The sequence below is a fragment of the Marmota monax genome, unplaced genomic scaffold, assembly GCF_021218885.2.
Source record: "Marmota monax isolate L192 unplaced genomic scaffold, Marmota_monax_Labrador192_F-V1.1 WCK01_AAM20220418_F8-fsc00034, whole genome shotgun sequence".
In the NCBI taxonomy this organism is placed as follows: domain Eukaryota; kingdom Metazoa; phylum Chordata; class Mammalia; order Rodentia; family Sciuridae; genus Marmota; species Marmota monax.
Genome location: NW_026693934.1, coordinates 5,914,692 through 5,931,202, shown reverse-complemented (window position 1 = coordinate 5,931,202; position 16,511 = coordinate 5,914,692). Strand labels below are relative to the sequence as shown.

Sequence of the window (16,511 nt, the reverse complement as noted above, 5' to 3'; positions counted from 1 at the left end):
CAGAGCATTTCAGACTTTGGATTTTCAGATCAGGAAGCTTCTACCTGCAAATATTAGAAAATATGAAAAACACTGAATTCTGAAACATTTCAGGTCTCAAGTCTTTTGGATAAGGGTTGTATTTTATTTTCTCTTTTATTTGGTAGCTTAACTAACCAGGTACATAAATCCTTACATATGTATACTTGTTCTAAACATTAATTAATTATTTTCTAAGAGAAATGCTGCAGAGCACTGATCAGAAGTTATCTACAGAGATACCTTCATTTTCTTCTATTGGATAATGATTTAAGTTATTATTTCTCCTCATGATAGCAAACATTCGAATTAGTTAATAAAATAGAAATAAACTATTGGTAAACACATAATATAGGATTCCTGTGCAGATAATTAAGAATAATTGTTTTGCTCTTTTTGATGATCTAGAAAAAATTTGATATGATTAAATGTAAAATTACAAGTAATAACAGATTATTCAAGTTTGAAGTCAGCCGGATACTAAATGTGTTTCAATGGTCCAAACTTTTATGATTAGAATAAAAATTTGTGGCCTTATTTTTTCCATATTTCATTGTAATTCAACAATGTAAATCACTTTGACTCATAGCCATGATCAGTGTATGGGTTGTGTTCTTACTATAGTATCTGAAAAGGTAAAAGGAAAAAAAAAATAAAAACTAGTATATACTAAAAATCGAAATGGTGCTTTGGTAATCAAAATTTAATGACTTTGATATCTCCTGACTGTAGGTATCTTTAAATTTTTGTTTTCTGGAAATGTGTTGGGAATATAGTTAATGATATTTACTGAAAAACCGCTATGCATTATTTATATTGAGATTTTAGTGAGGGGCAAGAAAAGTAGAAGCCATCATTCATTATTCCCTAAATAATTTGTAAAGAAATGAAGGATCAGGGTAATAAAGAAATGAAGAATGAAATATAAGGATAGGTTTGGCATATATGTTTGTGAATGTATATATGTTTAGAAGCAAATCTATAGAAAACTCCCTGAACATGAACAGAAGTTTGCACAAAGAGGAAAAGAAGAATATGACAATAATAAAGAGAAGACTATGAAATAAGTAAGCCTGGAGCAGTGTTCTGACAAAGGTGGAGGGTAGGGTTTGGAAGAACATGGAAAGATTATTCTAGTAGAAGAAGCTTAAAGGGGCTACTGTGGGTAGACCAGTTGGATATGATGTGGCTCAAGAGCAATATGTGAGCTGTGGTTATAGGAGAACATGTGGACCCACGTGTATTGTGAGATGTTCGCATCTTTGGAGCTCACAGGCATGCATTCATTTTGTGGAAAGGGCAAAAGTATGCAAAGGCTCATGCTGTGAATCAGAGGGCCTCCCCACACACACACAAAAAAAGTTCGGTTATATTGTCTGTATTGATTCATAATTATTTCTCTATACTTGTTCTGGGATATTAAAAATGATTTTCTCATTGAAGTTCTCTGTGTACTGATTTCTATTGGACTAGACTATCTAAGGTCACAGAGGCAGTGTCTTCCTTTTTTCATTCATTTAAACATTAAAAATGTATTGATTTCTTATTTTGTGGCAGACTATTTCAGAGTACAGAGTGAATTTGTAATGATGAAAATAGTCTCCATGTTTTTAATTATACATGGTAGAGAGAAATGTAGCATTCAAGACAACACCAAAAAAAGAAAAGAAAAAGAAAAAAAGAGAGAGTTGTCTCATGAAAAACAAAATAGAATTTACAGTGTATCAGAATGATATTGTCTCCAAATACTGTATTTGTCACTCTCAACCGTCTTTTCTCTGTAGTTGTTATATATGTGCCTACTTGTTTACATACAATCATGTATCATTTATGAACTACCCTTGGGCCTAATTGATGCTGTTTGATTTTCATAGTCATGTGATCCACACACAATGCAGAGAAGAACTCGCCATCTTCTGAGGCCCTCACTGAGCTCAAGGACTTGTGCTGAAGACTCTCAGGTGCGACCCTGCCTCCTTAATGAAAATTGCTTCCAGTTCCAGTACAATCTAACAGGTATAGTTGAAATCCATGATCTTGCTCTTTTCTCTGAACATTGGCTGTGGGAGAATGTGTTTTCCTTCTTGGTGCCAAGGAGAAAGAGTAGAATATGTGACCGTGACGCATGAAAGGCCCAATAACATGATGCATGTTATTACCTATGTTTCTTCATAAAATGAAATGCCTGTTTCTCGCATGTAGATCCAGAAAGGCCACCTGGAATCTTCAAAGTAAAAAAAAAATGCTTAGAAAAACTTGTCAGCATTTGAAAATAAGGTTGAAGTAAGCCATTATATACTGAAACAACAAAAATAAATAGCAAAGGACTTATTTCCATTGAGAGAAGGGTATAATCATACTATCAGAGAGTTTGGCTTTTATTATTTCAGAAATTCAACTTTCTCCATATGTCTCAAAAAAGATGAACAAGCCCTAAGTGGTCAGGGATGTTTGGAAAGTAGTGAGAATCTCAACCTAGTTATTCAGCTACTGCTTGGGGTTTTCCTGGGTACCACAGTGCTCAGTGTCTAAAAACCAAAGCACTACTATAGCTACATTGATCTGCTACCTACCATTCTCTGCAGCAGCAAATGTACAAAAACACCACAAAATGTGGAACCATGTTAAGTCTCAGCATCAAATTCATTACTGAGGACCACACTGCCATATGCCTGCAGAGGCATAGTAATCTCCTTTCCTGAAAAAATATTCCCTGCAGTGGCCACATTGACTCAGCTGAGATTCCTGATATAGGAAACCCCACAGTAAATGCTGTGAAGCTGTCTGGTTGTTTTTTTTTTTTATTTTATTTTTTTTAAGAGAGAGTGAGAGAGATAGAGGTAGAGAGAGAGAGAATTTTTTAATATTTTTTTTTTTTTAGTATTTGGCGGACACAACATCTTTGCTTGTATGTGGTGCTGAGGATCGAACCCGGGCCGCACGCATGCCAGGCGAGCGCGCTACCGCCCGAGCCACATCCCAGCCCCTGTCTGGTTGTTTTTATGGGTGAAATATGACGTGGTGGCTTTTTCTTTTCTTTTTTTTTTCTTTTTTTTTTTTTTTTAGATCCTTGGTTTTTATAGTAGTTTTTCAGAAATACAGCAAAATTTGCTTTATGGGAGAAGCATATATTTTTATAACTGTCTTTACTATATCTGAGTTTGCTAATCCTATTAAACTCTTAGTCATTTACCAGATATGGACCATCTCCTTCAAGAGATTCTATTGGTGTGGTCAAGGATCTTCTTTTCTAAATAATTACAGAGTAATTTATTTTTTATTTCTTATTGTCTAGTTTGAAATATGACTATTCAAATTTGTAAAACCTTCTCTAATGGTAGAATAATTTGAAAAACTTAAAGAGTTTCTGTTTATCTTTCCTTTTTTTTTTTTTTCTTTCTGGGACATCTCTCTTGTCTACACTGTATCAAATGTACAAAATAGTTGGTGATTAGATTTGTTCTTTGGAAGCATTTTCAAGTTGACATCAAAGACTGATGTCTTTGTCCATTCTGGCTGCTCTAACAAAGTGCCATAGACTGAATAGCTTATAAACAATAGAAATTTATTTTTCATAGTTCTGGGGACTGGGAATTCCAAGATGATGGCCTTAAAGATTTGATGTCTTGATGTTGAGAGCCCTTACTCATAAATGGTGCCTTCTGGCTCTCTCACACAGTAGAAGGCACACACAAGCTCCCTAGGACCTCTTTTACAAAGAAATTAACCCCATTTGTGAGCTTTCAATCCTCATTACCAAATCACCTTCCAAAGGTTCTGCTTTCTGCTTCTGTCACCGTGGGGTTTGGGTTTCCGTGGGGCTGACATAAACATTCAGGCTGTGGAAACTGTCATCATTTCTGGGTTATTTTGCCTCTGGATTATCCCAGTGTAGTTGGTCCCAAGCTCATTCTCTTTCACCATCTGGGTTAGTGTTTTTCTCTTCCACTACAACCAGTGTGAGATGATATCTAACAAACCATTTGTCTCTCTGCCTCTGGAAGGCAAACTTAGGAAAGTAACCCGTGTTCATTTATTTAGTCTTTTTGTGTGTATGTTCATTTGTTTAACTATAAAATAATTGCACGATGCTTTCCAAAGTCACCTGAGAGTGGTTTTAGGATTATGTGTGCACTTAGCCTTCTCCACCAGTGCAGATAATGAAAGATTGATTGCATTGTTCTCACATGGCCATACTTTTGAAACTCAGTGTGGGTGATCCTATGCCTATAGAGTGGAGCACATGCCAGCTGAGTGAAAATACTTCCTGCGGTCAAGGTGTCAGGACCCGCCTGCTGAGCTGTGTGCGCAGTGACGGCAAGCCCGTCAGCATGGACCAGTGTGAACAGGTAACTTATTTATACTGGGATCACACACCTGGTGCTTTCTTTTTCTTAATATTGGTCTACATCCCTTATGATGTTTGCTATAGAAGACAGACTCTGATCTGTTCTTAGCTTAGATTCAGTTACAGTGAAAGGTACGAGAAAGTACAATTAGACCTCACTAATTAGGACTTGCTAAAAATTATGCAGAATGGTCATTTTTGTAGTGGGGAAGTGGTGTGTGTGTGTGTGTGTGTGTGTGTGTATGTGTGTAACCTCCAAGAACACCTAGCTTAACTCTACTTGCTTGCCAACAAGCTGTTCACATTGGTGACTTTATCATTGTTAAAAGAGTGGGATGGGAAGGCAGTTAATTTGTATATATGATATATACTGTCCCCTGAATGTAAAATGGACATTGACTCTTGCTGTTAGAACACTTTGCTACTTTAATTAGCAAATGATTGTTGGATAAATGGCATAATTATACTTTTCTTTTCAATCTACATAAAATGCCTCCCTGTCAAGTTTCAAGTTAGAGAGTTCTGAATTTTTTAAATTTTATTGCTCCTTTTTTCCTGTGACAAACTATATGGAATTTGGAAGAAAGCTGTATTCAGGCCGGTGCCAAAGAAATTGGCATTTCCTTCCCAATATATAAATAAAAAGTACAATAGGGTCAGTTTAATACAAATAAAGATGTTATCACATTATAAGAATCACTGGAGCAATTTTCAGAATAAATTGAAAACAGGGGGCCAGTGAACTAAAATTGCCACAGAAACTTCTGTAACAAACTGGCAACATAAAAATTGGTCCTATTTCTCCTAACAGGTGAAGTAAATTCATTGAAATAAAAATAAAACACAACCAAGTTCCTTGACTATCCTGACTTAACCCTAAACGCTATCACATCACATTCTCTATGCCAACAGCATGGTCATTGACCAGCACACCATCCTGGACCAGACCACCTGAAATTGGATGCCTCACCCACTGAAATTATGGACTGTTTAGTACAATGTAGAGTGCTACCTGTCAAGTGTCAGTGATTTAACATTTTGTTTCATTTAATCTGCCTCTTAAGCTGTTTGCCTCAGAAAGAAATCACCCATCTACATTAATTTCAAATACAGATTTAGTATATATAATAAGTCTTTGGATACTAAGAAAGATAAACTATTCATTAATAGAAAATCATTTTTTATCTTCCAAATAGCAAATATCCAACAAATATTTAAAGAATATCAGTTTAAAGAGGTCCCAAGTCATTACCCTAACTGGACTATCTATAGTTTACAAATGAATCATGGATCCCTTTGTGGTAATTTTTATTGTACACCCTTGACAAATCATCATCATGCTATAATAATCAACTTTATAAAATTATTATAATGATTTTAGCTTGGTGTGGATATATTACTAATACTTAACCTGTGTCAAATGTCAAAGTTTTTCTAATTAAGCAAGCACACGATGTATGATTGAACAGCACGTTATTCCATTATTCTTTCCATGTTTCTTAAGTGATTTATTCTTTCACTAAGACCCCTTCTACATTGGTCACTAGAAACCATGTATATTTTGATTGTATGCTGATTTCACAGAGGACAAGAAGAAAATAAATGGTACCACCAGTTTGTCCCAAAGTTAGCACTATGATGGGTTTTTTAGCCTGTGGAGTCCAGATGGGTTATTTATTCCTATTTTATGTATATTTTTTAGTATTGGCAGCTATTAGTTTTAAGCTCTTTATGTACTTTTGGACTGTTCCAGGGTGCCTGGATTTAGCATTGAGATGTCCTCCTGGTTCCTTGCTGACTAAGCAACAGGAAGACTCCCGTGTCTTGTGACCTTCTGATTTCCCAGCACCCTAACAGCAGGTCCATTCTAGAGTTTAGGGTTTTATAAAAAGAAATTTGGACTGACAAAATTTTGTTCATGAAGTTAAGACAACCATCTTCTGTGAATGCCTCCAATTTATATGAGAAAGGATATTTTCCCCTACTAAAGTATAGAAAAGTTATTTATCACAGAATAAAGAATAGTCTTTCCTATAAAAGGACAGCGATTTTATCTGATAGCTATATGATTTCTCCTGTGAAGTTGTATTTCATTTTCATTTACAGATTAATTTAGAGAAGCCCCAGAGAATGAGTATTCCCTGCTTGGTGGAATGTGTGGTCAACTGTCAGCTCTCAGTGTGGACGGCTTGGACAGAGTGTTCGCAAACCTGTGGCCAAGGAGGTATTTTGGTTCCCTGTGTTTGTTCTTGCTAAATAATTTGATTTTAAAAAAAATATTTTTCAGTATGTGAAGGCTTGATAAGTGCCATACAGCATGTTGGCCAGATGAAGGCAATGAGACTCATTTAGAGGGGAAGCAAGACAGAACCTGGTCTCATATTGGACTAGTGGGACTAAACAAAGGTTTGAGAACTGACCTCATAACAGTGACAAATTCCAAAGTGATTGCTGGACCTATGAGATGACATTCATTCAGAAGATCCTAAACTGTACCAGTTGAAAAATATGTTGACCTCAGTGGATTTGGACGACATGTGTATTATACTAGTGAAACTGACCACTGCTTCATGTAAACCCTCCAAAGTCCAGTGGCCTAATATAATAGAGAGAAGATTGATTTTCCACCCACATACGGGGAGGGGGTCACTTGAGCTTCAAAAAATCAATCAAGAACAGGTTGACAGAAGTTCTGCCACTTTAACATAACCAGTTTCTCTGGATGGTGGCATCTGCTGCCTCTATAGAGGCTCTAATGGACCAAATTGGAAGCTGCACGCTTCTCTTCCATACATACTGTATTAGACAATGTTTAGTCCATGTCCCATCTCAGTGCAAGTGGACAGGGAAGGAAATGTGGTTTCCAGGTGGCCAGTGACTTCTTAACAACAGAAAAGGAAGAAAAGGAGTGTGAGTCCCTGGCAAAGAGAGAGCTATTACTGCTATAAGGCTCAGGACCTCAATATGTAACATCACATGATGACAAGGGATTCAGCAGTAGATCAATATGCAGAAACTAGGCAAATGGAAAGACATGGCAGTCCAGCCACTAGGCTAAAATAAGAGCCTAGACAGGCGGCCATGCCAAGAGAGAGCGCCAAGAGCATAATAGGAAAGCTCAGAGCAACTTTAGAACAGAACTCTGGTCTTGAAATAGGGTTAATAATTTACCATAAAGTAAATGTCAGAAATTCAAAGTAGAGACCTAAGGAGAAATCCTGATATGTGGTTAGGCAGCAAGCAGGGGAAGAAAAGGAAAGAGCTGATATTTGTAGAAATTATAGAATCAGATGGGAGAAGAGGATACAAAGACCTTGATCTATGCCAACTACAGATATTTGGAAGCATTTTCCTAGAAGTCTTGAGACTGGGCCACCAGTGCAAGGGTATGAGCTTATTTTCAAGCTCCTCCTAAATGGATATGCTGGGATGGTTGATAATTCTGTTTTAGTTGCGATTGTCAGGAACGAGGCAGGACTTAGTATGTGAACATGGCTACACAATTCTAAAGAGAGCAGAGCTGAAAAAAAAAATAGCCAATATTTATATTTGGAAATTATAGGTAAAAAAAAAACTGACAACATGTTTTAAGTATACTAAAATAATGTATTTTGAAATGCAGTTTTGTGGACTTCAGTTATAAACAAATCTTTTTTAAATATTTAATTGATTTTACTTTTTAAATACATGATAGTAGAATGCATTACAATCTTATTACACATACAGAGCACAATTTTTCATCTCTCTGTATATAAAATATATTCACACCAATTCATGTCTTCATACATTTACTTTGGATAATGATGTCTATCACATTCCACCATCATTGCTAACCCCCTGCCCCCTCCCTTCCGCTCCTACCCCTCTGCCCTATCTAGAGTTCGTCTGTTCCTCCCATGCTCCCCCTCCCTACCCCATTATGGGTCAGTAACCTTATATCAGAGAAAACATTCGGCATTGGCTAACTTTTAGCATTATTTTCTCGAATGTCATCCATTTACCTGCAAATGCCATGATTTTATTCTCTTTTATTGCTGAGTAATATTCCATTGTGTATATATACCACATTTTTAATCCATTCATCTACTGAGGGGCATCTAGGTTGGTTCCACAATTTAGCTATTGTGAATTGTGCTGCTATAAACATTGATGTGGCTGTGTCCCTGTAGTATGCTGTTTTTAAGTCCTTTGGGTATAGACTGAGGAGAGGGATAGCTGGGTCAAATTGTGGTTCCATTCCCAGTTTTCCAAGGAATCTCCATACTGCTTTCTATATTGGCTGCACCAATTTGCAGTCCCACCAGCAATATATGAGTTTACCTTTTCTCCCACATCCTCACCAACACTTATTATTGTTTGAAACTGACCACTTTTTACAGAGAACATCATTTTCAATGAAAAATGTGGGAATCGCAATGCCCTAATGATATGCCTTTTTCTATACAAATGGAGCAAGAACCTTAGGAAATCATGTGACGAATCTTAGGACCAAGATTTCAATAGTCAATCTATAGCTCCTACACTGTTTGGAGAGGCAACAATGGGGTTTCATTTAGGCATTCACTGTAAATTGCATAAAACTAGGTACAAATTGCTGCTGTTTAAGTAAGTGATTTAATCTTTTGAGTCTCAGTGTCTTCATCTATAAATTGGACTTAATGCACACATTAGAGGCTGCTAATGTTTGGATTGTAAGTGACCCCAAAAGCCTATGTGTTAAAGGCTTGGTCCCCAGTGTGGCACTATTCAGAGGTGGTGGAAGAGGTGGCACCTGGTGGGAGATCTTTAGGGAGTATACGCTTGGAGGGAATAATGGGACCCCAGCCCTCTTCTTCTCTTTCACTTCTGAGTCATGAGGGGAATGGTTCTTCTCTGCCACATGCTTCTACCATAATATAACACCATAGGCCCAAAATAATGGTCTAAGCAATCATAGACTAAAACCTTGAGCCAATACAACACCTTTTCTCTTTTTAAGTTGATAATCTCAAGTATTTGTTATATTGATAGAAAACTATCCAACACAGAGGCTTTGTTTATGGTTTGAGGACTAAGTGATACAAAGCTTATGAAGATATCTAGCATAATAATTCACACAGTGTGGGTGTTTAGTGTATGTTAATTTCTACTTCTTTCTTTCTACCCACCAGTAGTAGAGAGGGTTACAAGAAGACTCCCTAGGATCTTCAAATATTCTTTCATAGACTTAGTCATCTTCATCTCTCCATTTTCTATATCATCTTTTTACCCCACTCAATATACATGGACTCTCATCATGGCTGAATAATATTTTAAAAGGGAAAATATGATCAAGTGTTTTCCTAGTGACGCACTAGTCATGCATCTGCTATGCATCCATTAAATACATACGTTCTGTTTCTAGTTCTATATTTTGGGGATACAACATTAGGAAGAAAAAAACAGTTTTCCTAAATTCACGGAGCTTACAATTTGGTTGAGGGAGAACAGACAGCAAACAAATAAGTAATAAGAGTCACATTGAATAATTCACTGAAGACACAGGCAAATGGGAGATGTTACTCACATTAGAGATGCCTGTTCTCAGAGCACTTGGTTGTTCCTCTGTCAAAGATCCCCCACCTGGTTATCCCATAGCCAGTCACCACAATCTTGTCCTGAAGGGTCCCTGCTAGAATGCGTTTCTTCTATCCCATCAGGAAAGGGTAGTATGTAAAAATTTGGAAGATGAAGTTCTTTAATGGAGAGTATGTCCCCTCCCCAAGGACCTGTAGGATTTCACCTCTGCTCCTTCTCTGTCTCCATTGCCTTCCACTGCCCTGCTGGCTCTATTTGCCCAAAGCTCTATATTCCAGCTACACCCTTATTGTGTTGCATTGTTCATCCTCTCACCCTAACACTTTTCCTTGCAAGGGGCATCTCACCATCACCCCTGGTAAGGACCCTTATGACATTTATTGAGCATGAACTGAATTGGTTTTAATGTTTATAAAAGAACCAAAAGCTCTGTTTGGATTTTACATGGACTGACCTCTTCACCTCTGATGAAACATAGTACATAGTACTTGGTACATTAGAAGAATTTTATTTAACATTTATCCTTGGCCAGGTGGTTCTGGACCATAGGAGAAAACACAGGGCTAGAGCTTACAGACTGGATTGTGAGTTCAAAGGCAGTCGGTCCCTGGAGTGGCTGTTTTCCCATCCTCTGCCTCATTATGTAGGTTCTTAGGTCTCACCTCCCAAGAATGTATCCAGTGCAAATAGATAGAAAATCTGTTTATTGTGTGTGTTTTTTTTAACCTGGAAGCCCTAATTCTGCCACTGTAATAACAAGACATCAAAAAAAATGACGGATTGTATTATTCCAACACATCGCAAATCATACACTTAGTATTATTAAATGTTACTTTAATTTTTAAGCAGTTGTGTTAACGTTGTGGATTCATCAAGACCCTGTTTGCTAATAGAAACAAACAAGCAAAACCTTCGAAATCTGAATCTCGCTGTTGGAGAAATCTAGGCAAATATAGTCTGAGCTTAAATTCTACTTCCTCAAATTCTTACACTAATAAACAGACAATCATTGATCAAAGATTTTATAAGCAGGGACATTAAATGAACTGAGGTACAGAGGGACTAAGGGAGGAATGTCGATTACTAGGAAAAATCAAGTTCCGCAAAGCACTTGAGAAGCATTTAGATAGTGTCCACTAGCTAGTGAATATGAGGCCAGTCATCAAGAGCCCCTAGCTAGTTTTGAAGGGTTGGGAAGGATAACTTCTTGGGAATCCTTTCCTGATCTCTAGATATCTTAATCTTCCGAACTTTTAAATATAATAATACAGTTTCAGAAATCATTTCATAATCCTGATATCTAATAAACCCTCCAGCCATCCAAGTATGTATGCATTTGGTTGCTCCTTTTTCCATTCAACAAAGTTTTAATAAGTTTACACCTATTATCCTGGCACCTAATGGCATCCTATTTCATTTTCAGAAGTGGAAATGTGGGAAACAAATTGTCTGGTGACTTTACTCCTTGGATTTTTTGGAGTGCAAGTCACCTTCCCTGGCACTGAGAATATATTATGCATGGAATGGTTAAGATTTCAGATGAACAAAGCTCTATTCATACCTTCATAAAATGAATGTTCTAGTGGAAAGTTGAGTAGGAAGACCAAGAGAGAGAAAGCAAATGAGCAAGTAAATAAACACAAAAGTAAATGCTGAGTGCTATGATAAACCAAAACTTGCAGAAAATCACAAGTATCTTGCAGGAGAGTGAAGGGTAGGGAAAGAAAGACCCCCAAGGAGGCAATGATTATGCCAAAGTTGAATGTGAAGATGATGCCTTAGTGTTTATAACTGGTTTTTTCTTTGCTAGAGTGCTTGATAGTATAACCTCACAAGCAGTTTTTGTCTACCCAATATATACATACATTGATATATATATATATATATATATATATATATATATATATAATATATGTGTATATATATGTATATATATGTGTGTATATATACATATATATAATTATATATATATGTATATATATGTGTGTATATATACATATATATATATATATATAATTATATATATATATATATATATATATATATATGTAATTATTTCCAGTGCTGAGGTTTAATTCCAGGGGTGCTGTACTACAGAGCTGCATCCCAGCCCTTTTAATTTATTTTGAGGCAGAATCTCACTAAGTTGCTGAGGCTGTTCCTGAACTTGTTATCCTCCTGTCTCAGCCTCCAGAGTGAGGCTTCCCCAGTGTTACCAGTATGCTCCACTGCACCCAGCTACCTCTTATATTAAAGGCTTTATATTAGGACCTGCTGGCACAAATATAGAAATGACTATTTTTCTAACTGTATTTATTTTTGCCTGACCTCAATTTAAGACAAAAAAAAGAAAAAAAGAAGGAGAGAGAGAGAGAGAGAGAGAGAGAGAGAGAGAGAGAGAGAGAGAGAGAGAGAAGGAGGGAGAAGAAAGGGAGGCAGTGGGGGGTGGACAGATAGGACACTGGGTCCTTGACTTTTTAAGCTCCTACCCTTGGGGTTTTACTGAGGGAGTCTGTGGTTGTGTCATACCTCGCCAGCTGTGAACATTTCCTTGATTCTGCCTTCCTGCTCTGGTGTTAAAACACTGATTGCTTTTCCCTGATCATCATCCCCGTGGTCCATGGTAATATTTCCAAAATGAGAGAATTCTATATTTAAATCACATCTTAATCCTCACCCAGCACAACCTGAAAACAATAAACAGCAGTCATCAAAAGCAGAAATGAGTGGTACAGATTAACTTATTTCTTAAGGGACCAAATTCTGGAGCTGAAAGGTAAGAACCTATCATTGGAAAACACCTGCAGCTTGGCTCTTCAAAGCAGTGTGCCAGCAGCTTGTCTTTTGTATGAGCCACTTTCTTTTTTCCAACGGCTGCAGCAGTGGGACAGAGACTGCAAGAAGAGATGACGGTTTACATAGTCATATTAAAGTGGGCGAGTGAGTTACATGGGAGTCAGACGTCAGCACCTGCAGCTCTGGGCTTACTTCTCCATCAAAGGCAAAACTCCACATAGTTACCTGTGTTTATGAATTCACTGAGCTTTTGGGCAAAACCCAGTGAGCCACACTTTACTATAAAACTCACAGAACTACAGTGATTTGAGGGGAAATTTCGAAATGACCTCTTACTTTATTTTCCAAGCATCTGGATTGCCCCTTTAATGTACACCTGAAGCTTGCCATATACTTTCTAATTGTGTTAAAGATTTCAAGGTCAGAAACAGTTTGAATCCAATTTATTTCAGGACAGAGAGAGACTGATTCTAAGCTTCCACTAAGGGATCATTTTAGATAGATTTCAAAGATCAAAGCTTGTAGTAGAAGAGCTTAATATTTGGATTAGGCATGTTCTTTGTCTATTCAATTTTCATCAGTTCAGTGAAATGTAGAACTCACTAAATTTAGCATATCATGAATTATTCATAATTATTATTTAACCAATAAGACTCTAAGAATGTTATGAATTTCAGACTATATTAATTTTATATTTTTAATTCAGTATATATGAGTTTATAATATTTTTCTCTACTATATAATCCTGCCTGCCTCTTGTGTTTCCCAGGTGGTGCATAATGTTTCTATCAGTTTTACCCAATAATGAAAAACTAATTTATTAACTCCAATACACTATGGCTTTTTATTTCCAGATTTTTTCCCCCCAGATTTCAAGGGCAAGTCAGTAAGCTTCATTTTTGGTATCTGCATCAAATTTTTGGTCACTGTGGTATCTGTGGGCAAAGTCTGATAGTTATAACAATTCAAACTTATTTACTGTATTAAGTGATTAATTCCTATGAAAAGTCGGTAAGAAGCTAAATAATGAAATGTAAAAGAGAACTAGACGAGAAAGCAGAGGATTTGAGCTTTAGAGGCTGCTTTCCCAACGGCATGTGTAGGAATTGGGGGTGCTCACTAATCCCTTGCAAAACTCATACTATTTTTATTTATGAAATATTAGAGTTATTACTTTTTAATATCTGTTGGTTAAGGGCCTGCTTATTAATGCCATGGGTATGCTAGTAATAATTCATAACAGTACTCTGTAGTACAGGCCTAATTTACAATGTGATGATAGACAATTAAGTAATCTGTACAGGATTATACAGCTTGTCAGTAATGGTGGCTAGATATGAACCCAGGTCTGGGTACCTCCAAAGCCCTCATTTGTTCCACTTTATACCCCTTTGTATCTGACATTCTGTAATCACCTCTTATGTACATGGACCTGGGTTATCATTTTTTTTAACTTATAGATATATTTAAGGGTAAGCAGAAAAAAAAATGGTTCTTAGATTGGAATGTAGAGTTACATTGGTGTTTTAAGAAGTTCCTCTGAATTTTGTCTCCCAAGTATATACTTATATTATTATCAATATTATTGGATAGGACAGGGGCTATAACTCAGTGGCAGGGTACAACCCTGAGTGCAATCCTAGCACTGCTAAAAGAAAATTTAAAAGTTGCTTAATATCTAGTCCATCTGCTAGAAATATAGCTATTAGTCTTACAGATGGAAAATGTGTGATTCTGATGGTTTTGTCTAAAAAGAAGGTAGCTCTGAGATTTCCAAAATCATTCTTTCTGACCTCATCTTGATTCCCATAGGGACTCCTCATTGGGATATTGCTGCCATTTGTAAGTATTCACAGTGCTGCATCAAGTTTTGCTAGTTTTTACTGGGACTAATGTGATTGTTGAGAATAGAACTGGAGGTAAGCAGTTAAAATGCATATACATATACACACTGTGCCACTGGAAGTTTGGAATTCTTTACATCTAAGCAAAGACAAAGGTGCTCAGGTTTTCTCCATTAAAATATGACCCCCCTATAAATCATAGTCAATCTTGAGCTCTAAAACTGTTTTCTCATTATTTCTTCAAGTAACTAGGCTCACTTCTGGAGGGATGATTCTGGCTGAGTCTAGAGTCTGTTGGTTCTGAATGGCCTATGAAATATTTATCTTGCCTAAGTTGTATGTTCTCCAGAATTAAAGTTATCTATGTATCTGAAGCAATTTTCAGATAGGGCAAGGAATTCCTCTGTAGGGGAAACCCACCAGACCCAACCATCTCTAACAATACCAAAAACAAGCTTAAGAGCTATTTTTAGATCAAGACCTTGACTTCTCCACCCTGTTTACATTAGAAAATAACCTTGATCTCAATCCATATTCACCAAGGCTCACATTTAAAATAAATCTGACTTGAATAAAAATTCTAGAAATCTTTAAAAGAAGTGAAAAATATATTTTCAATCATTTTAGTGCGTGTCCAGCATAAAGTTCTGCATGGAATTAATTGAGCATTTTATATACAATCTGACTTTTTACTGTTCTTGAAAATTTGGTCTGATGAGTAGCCAAGAACAAATAAAAAGTTATTGTAGGGGAAACATGTTAGTACATTAATCTTAATCGTTTTTTTTGCTGGAGAAAAATATGAAGTGTATGAATACAGGAGCAAGTTTACTTCATAGAGCAGGGTTAAGTGTGGTTCTCAAACTTGTTCAACACCTAACGCAAAGGTCCATGATATGGAACAGATGAGGTTTATTGGAAAGCACATGCATTTTGAGTAAGCCAAATTTTTGTTCCAATCCTTCTAACTGTGTGATTTTGCAAAACTTAACGTTGCTTAGCTTCAGTTTATCATATATTAAGAATATTTTATGTCTGAAGCACATCCTGAGACAGAGGTTTTGTTGAAGTGACTTACTTGGCATGACACCGGGGATGGCATGTGGGAGGGAAAATTACTCTCAGGGGAAGTAGAATGAAAGAATGTGTGATAAGGAAGAGACTGAGGTTAAGTAGACATCTTCTTAAATATTTTATTATTCTTGTATTTCCTTTTCCCCTCTACCTTACATAGGTAATTTGGATTGTTTACCAAATTGTCCAGAATTTTCCAAAACACATTTTGAAGCTAATTCAATGACAGCACATCAGGGCCAAAGAATTATTGTTTAAACCATGTCACTAGAAAGGGCATGGTGGCTGGCTGCTTGGATCTAAAAGTATGCTCAGTCGTCATGGTATTTGATTCCCTTTCATATTCTAAAAGACAATTTTTAAGTGACTAATCTTTTTATTCACTTTATTTCTAAGTGACAAATCTTGACAAATATTAAACCTGTTTTGAGATTTTCATTAGTTGCTTTAAATTTCCTTGTAGACCTTGTTAGTAGAGCTCCAGTGTGCAGTCGGATGACTGCTAAATTCAGTGAGACTGTAATCTGGCTCCTTGTGCTTTAACAATATGTGTGAGGTTCAGGATTGGCATTTCTCTGTTGGGGGTTTTTACAACTAATATGCCACTTCACTGTCTGCTTTTCATGCAGGTTTTGCCAAACTGATATGAAATAGTACTTATCTTCTTCATTTCACGTAATTATTGCTAATTTAATAGATAGTAACCCAGTGTCACTGTTGCTTATAATGAGATACCTATATTCCCCAAAGAAAGAAAGGACAGTCCTGTCCTAAGCAGAGTGATCCACCATAGCAAGTAATTCAGACTTCCAGGATAGACTAAGAAATGATGATATCCCAAATTAACAAATGAATTACAACTTTGGACAAAGACC

The 16,511-nt window shown here is 36.6% G+C and overlaps 1 protein-coding gene across 1 annotated transcript in view; it reads left to right on the top strand.

The window, feature by feature from the left end:
- The window catches only part of Thsd7b (thrombospondin type 1 domain containing 7B), an 821,885-nt gene that overhangs the window by 772,114 nt on the left and 33,260 nt on the right, over positions 1 to 16,511 (top strand). Inside the window, exons 18-20 of the mRNA XM_046463780.2 lie at positions 1,893 to 2,034; positions 4,252 to 4,367; positions 6,473 to 6,590. Coding sequence (XP_046319736.1) covers positions 1,893 to 2,034; positions 4,252 to 4,367; positions 6,473 to 6,590 — 376 coding nt within the window. The remainder of the gene's footprint in view (positions 1 to 1,892; positions 2,035 to 4,251; positions 4,368 to 6,472; positions 6,591 to 16,511) is intronic.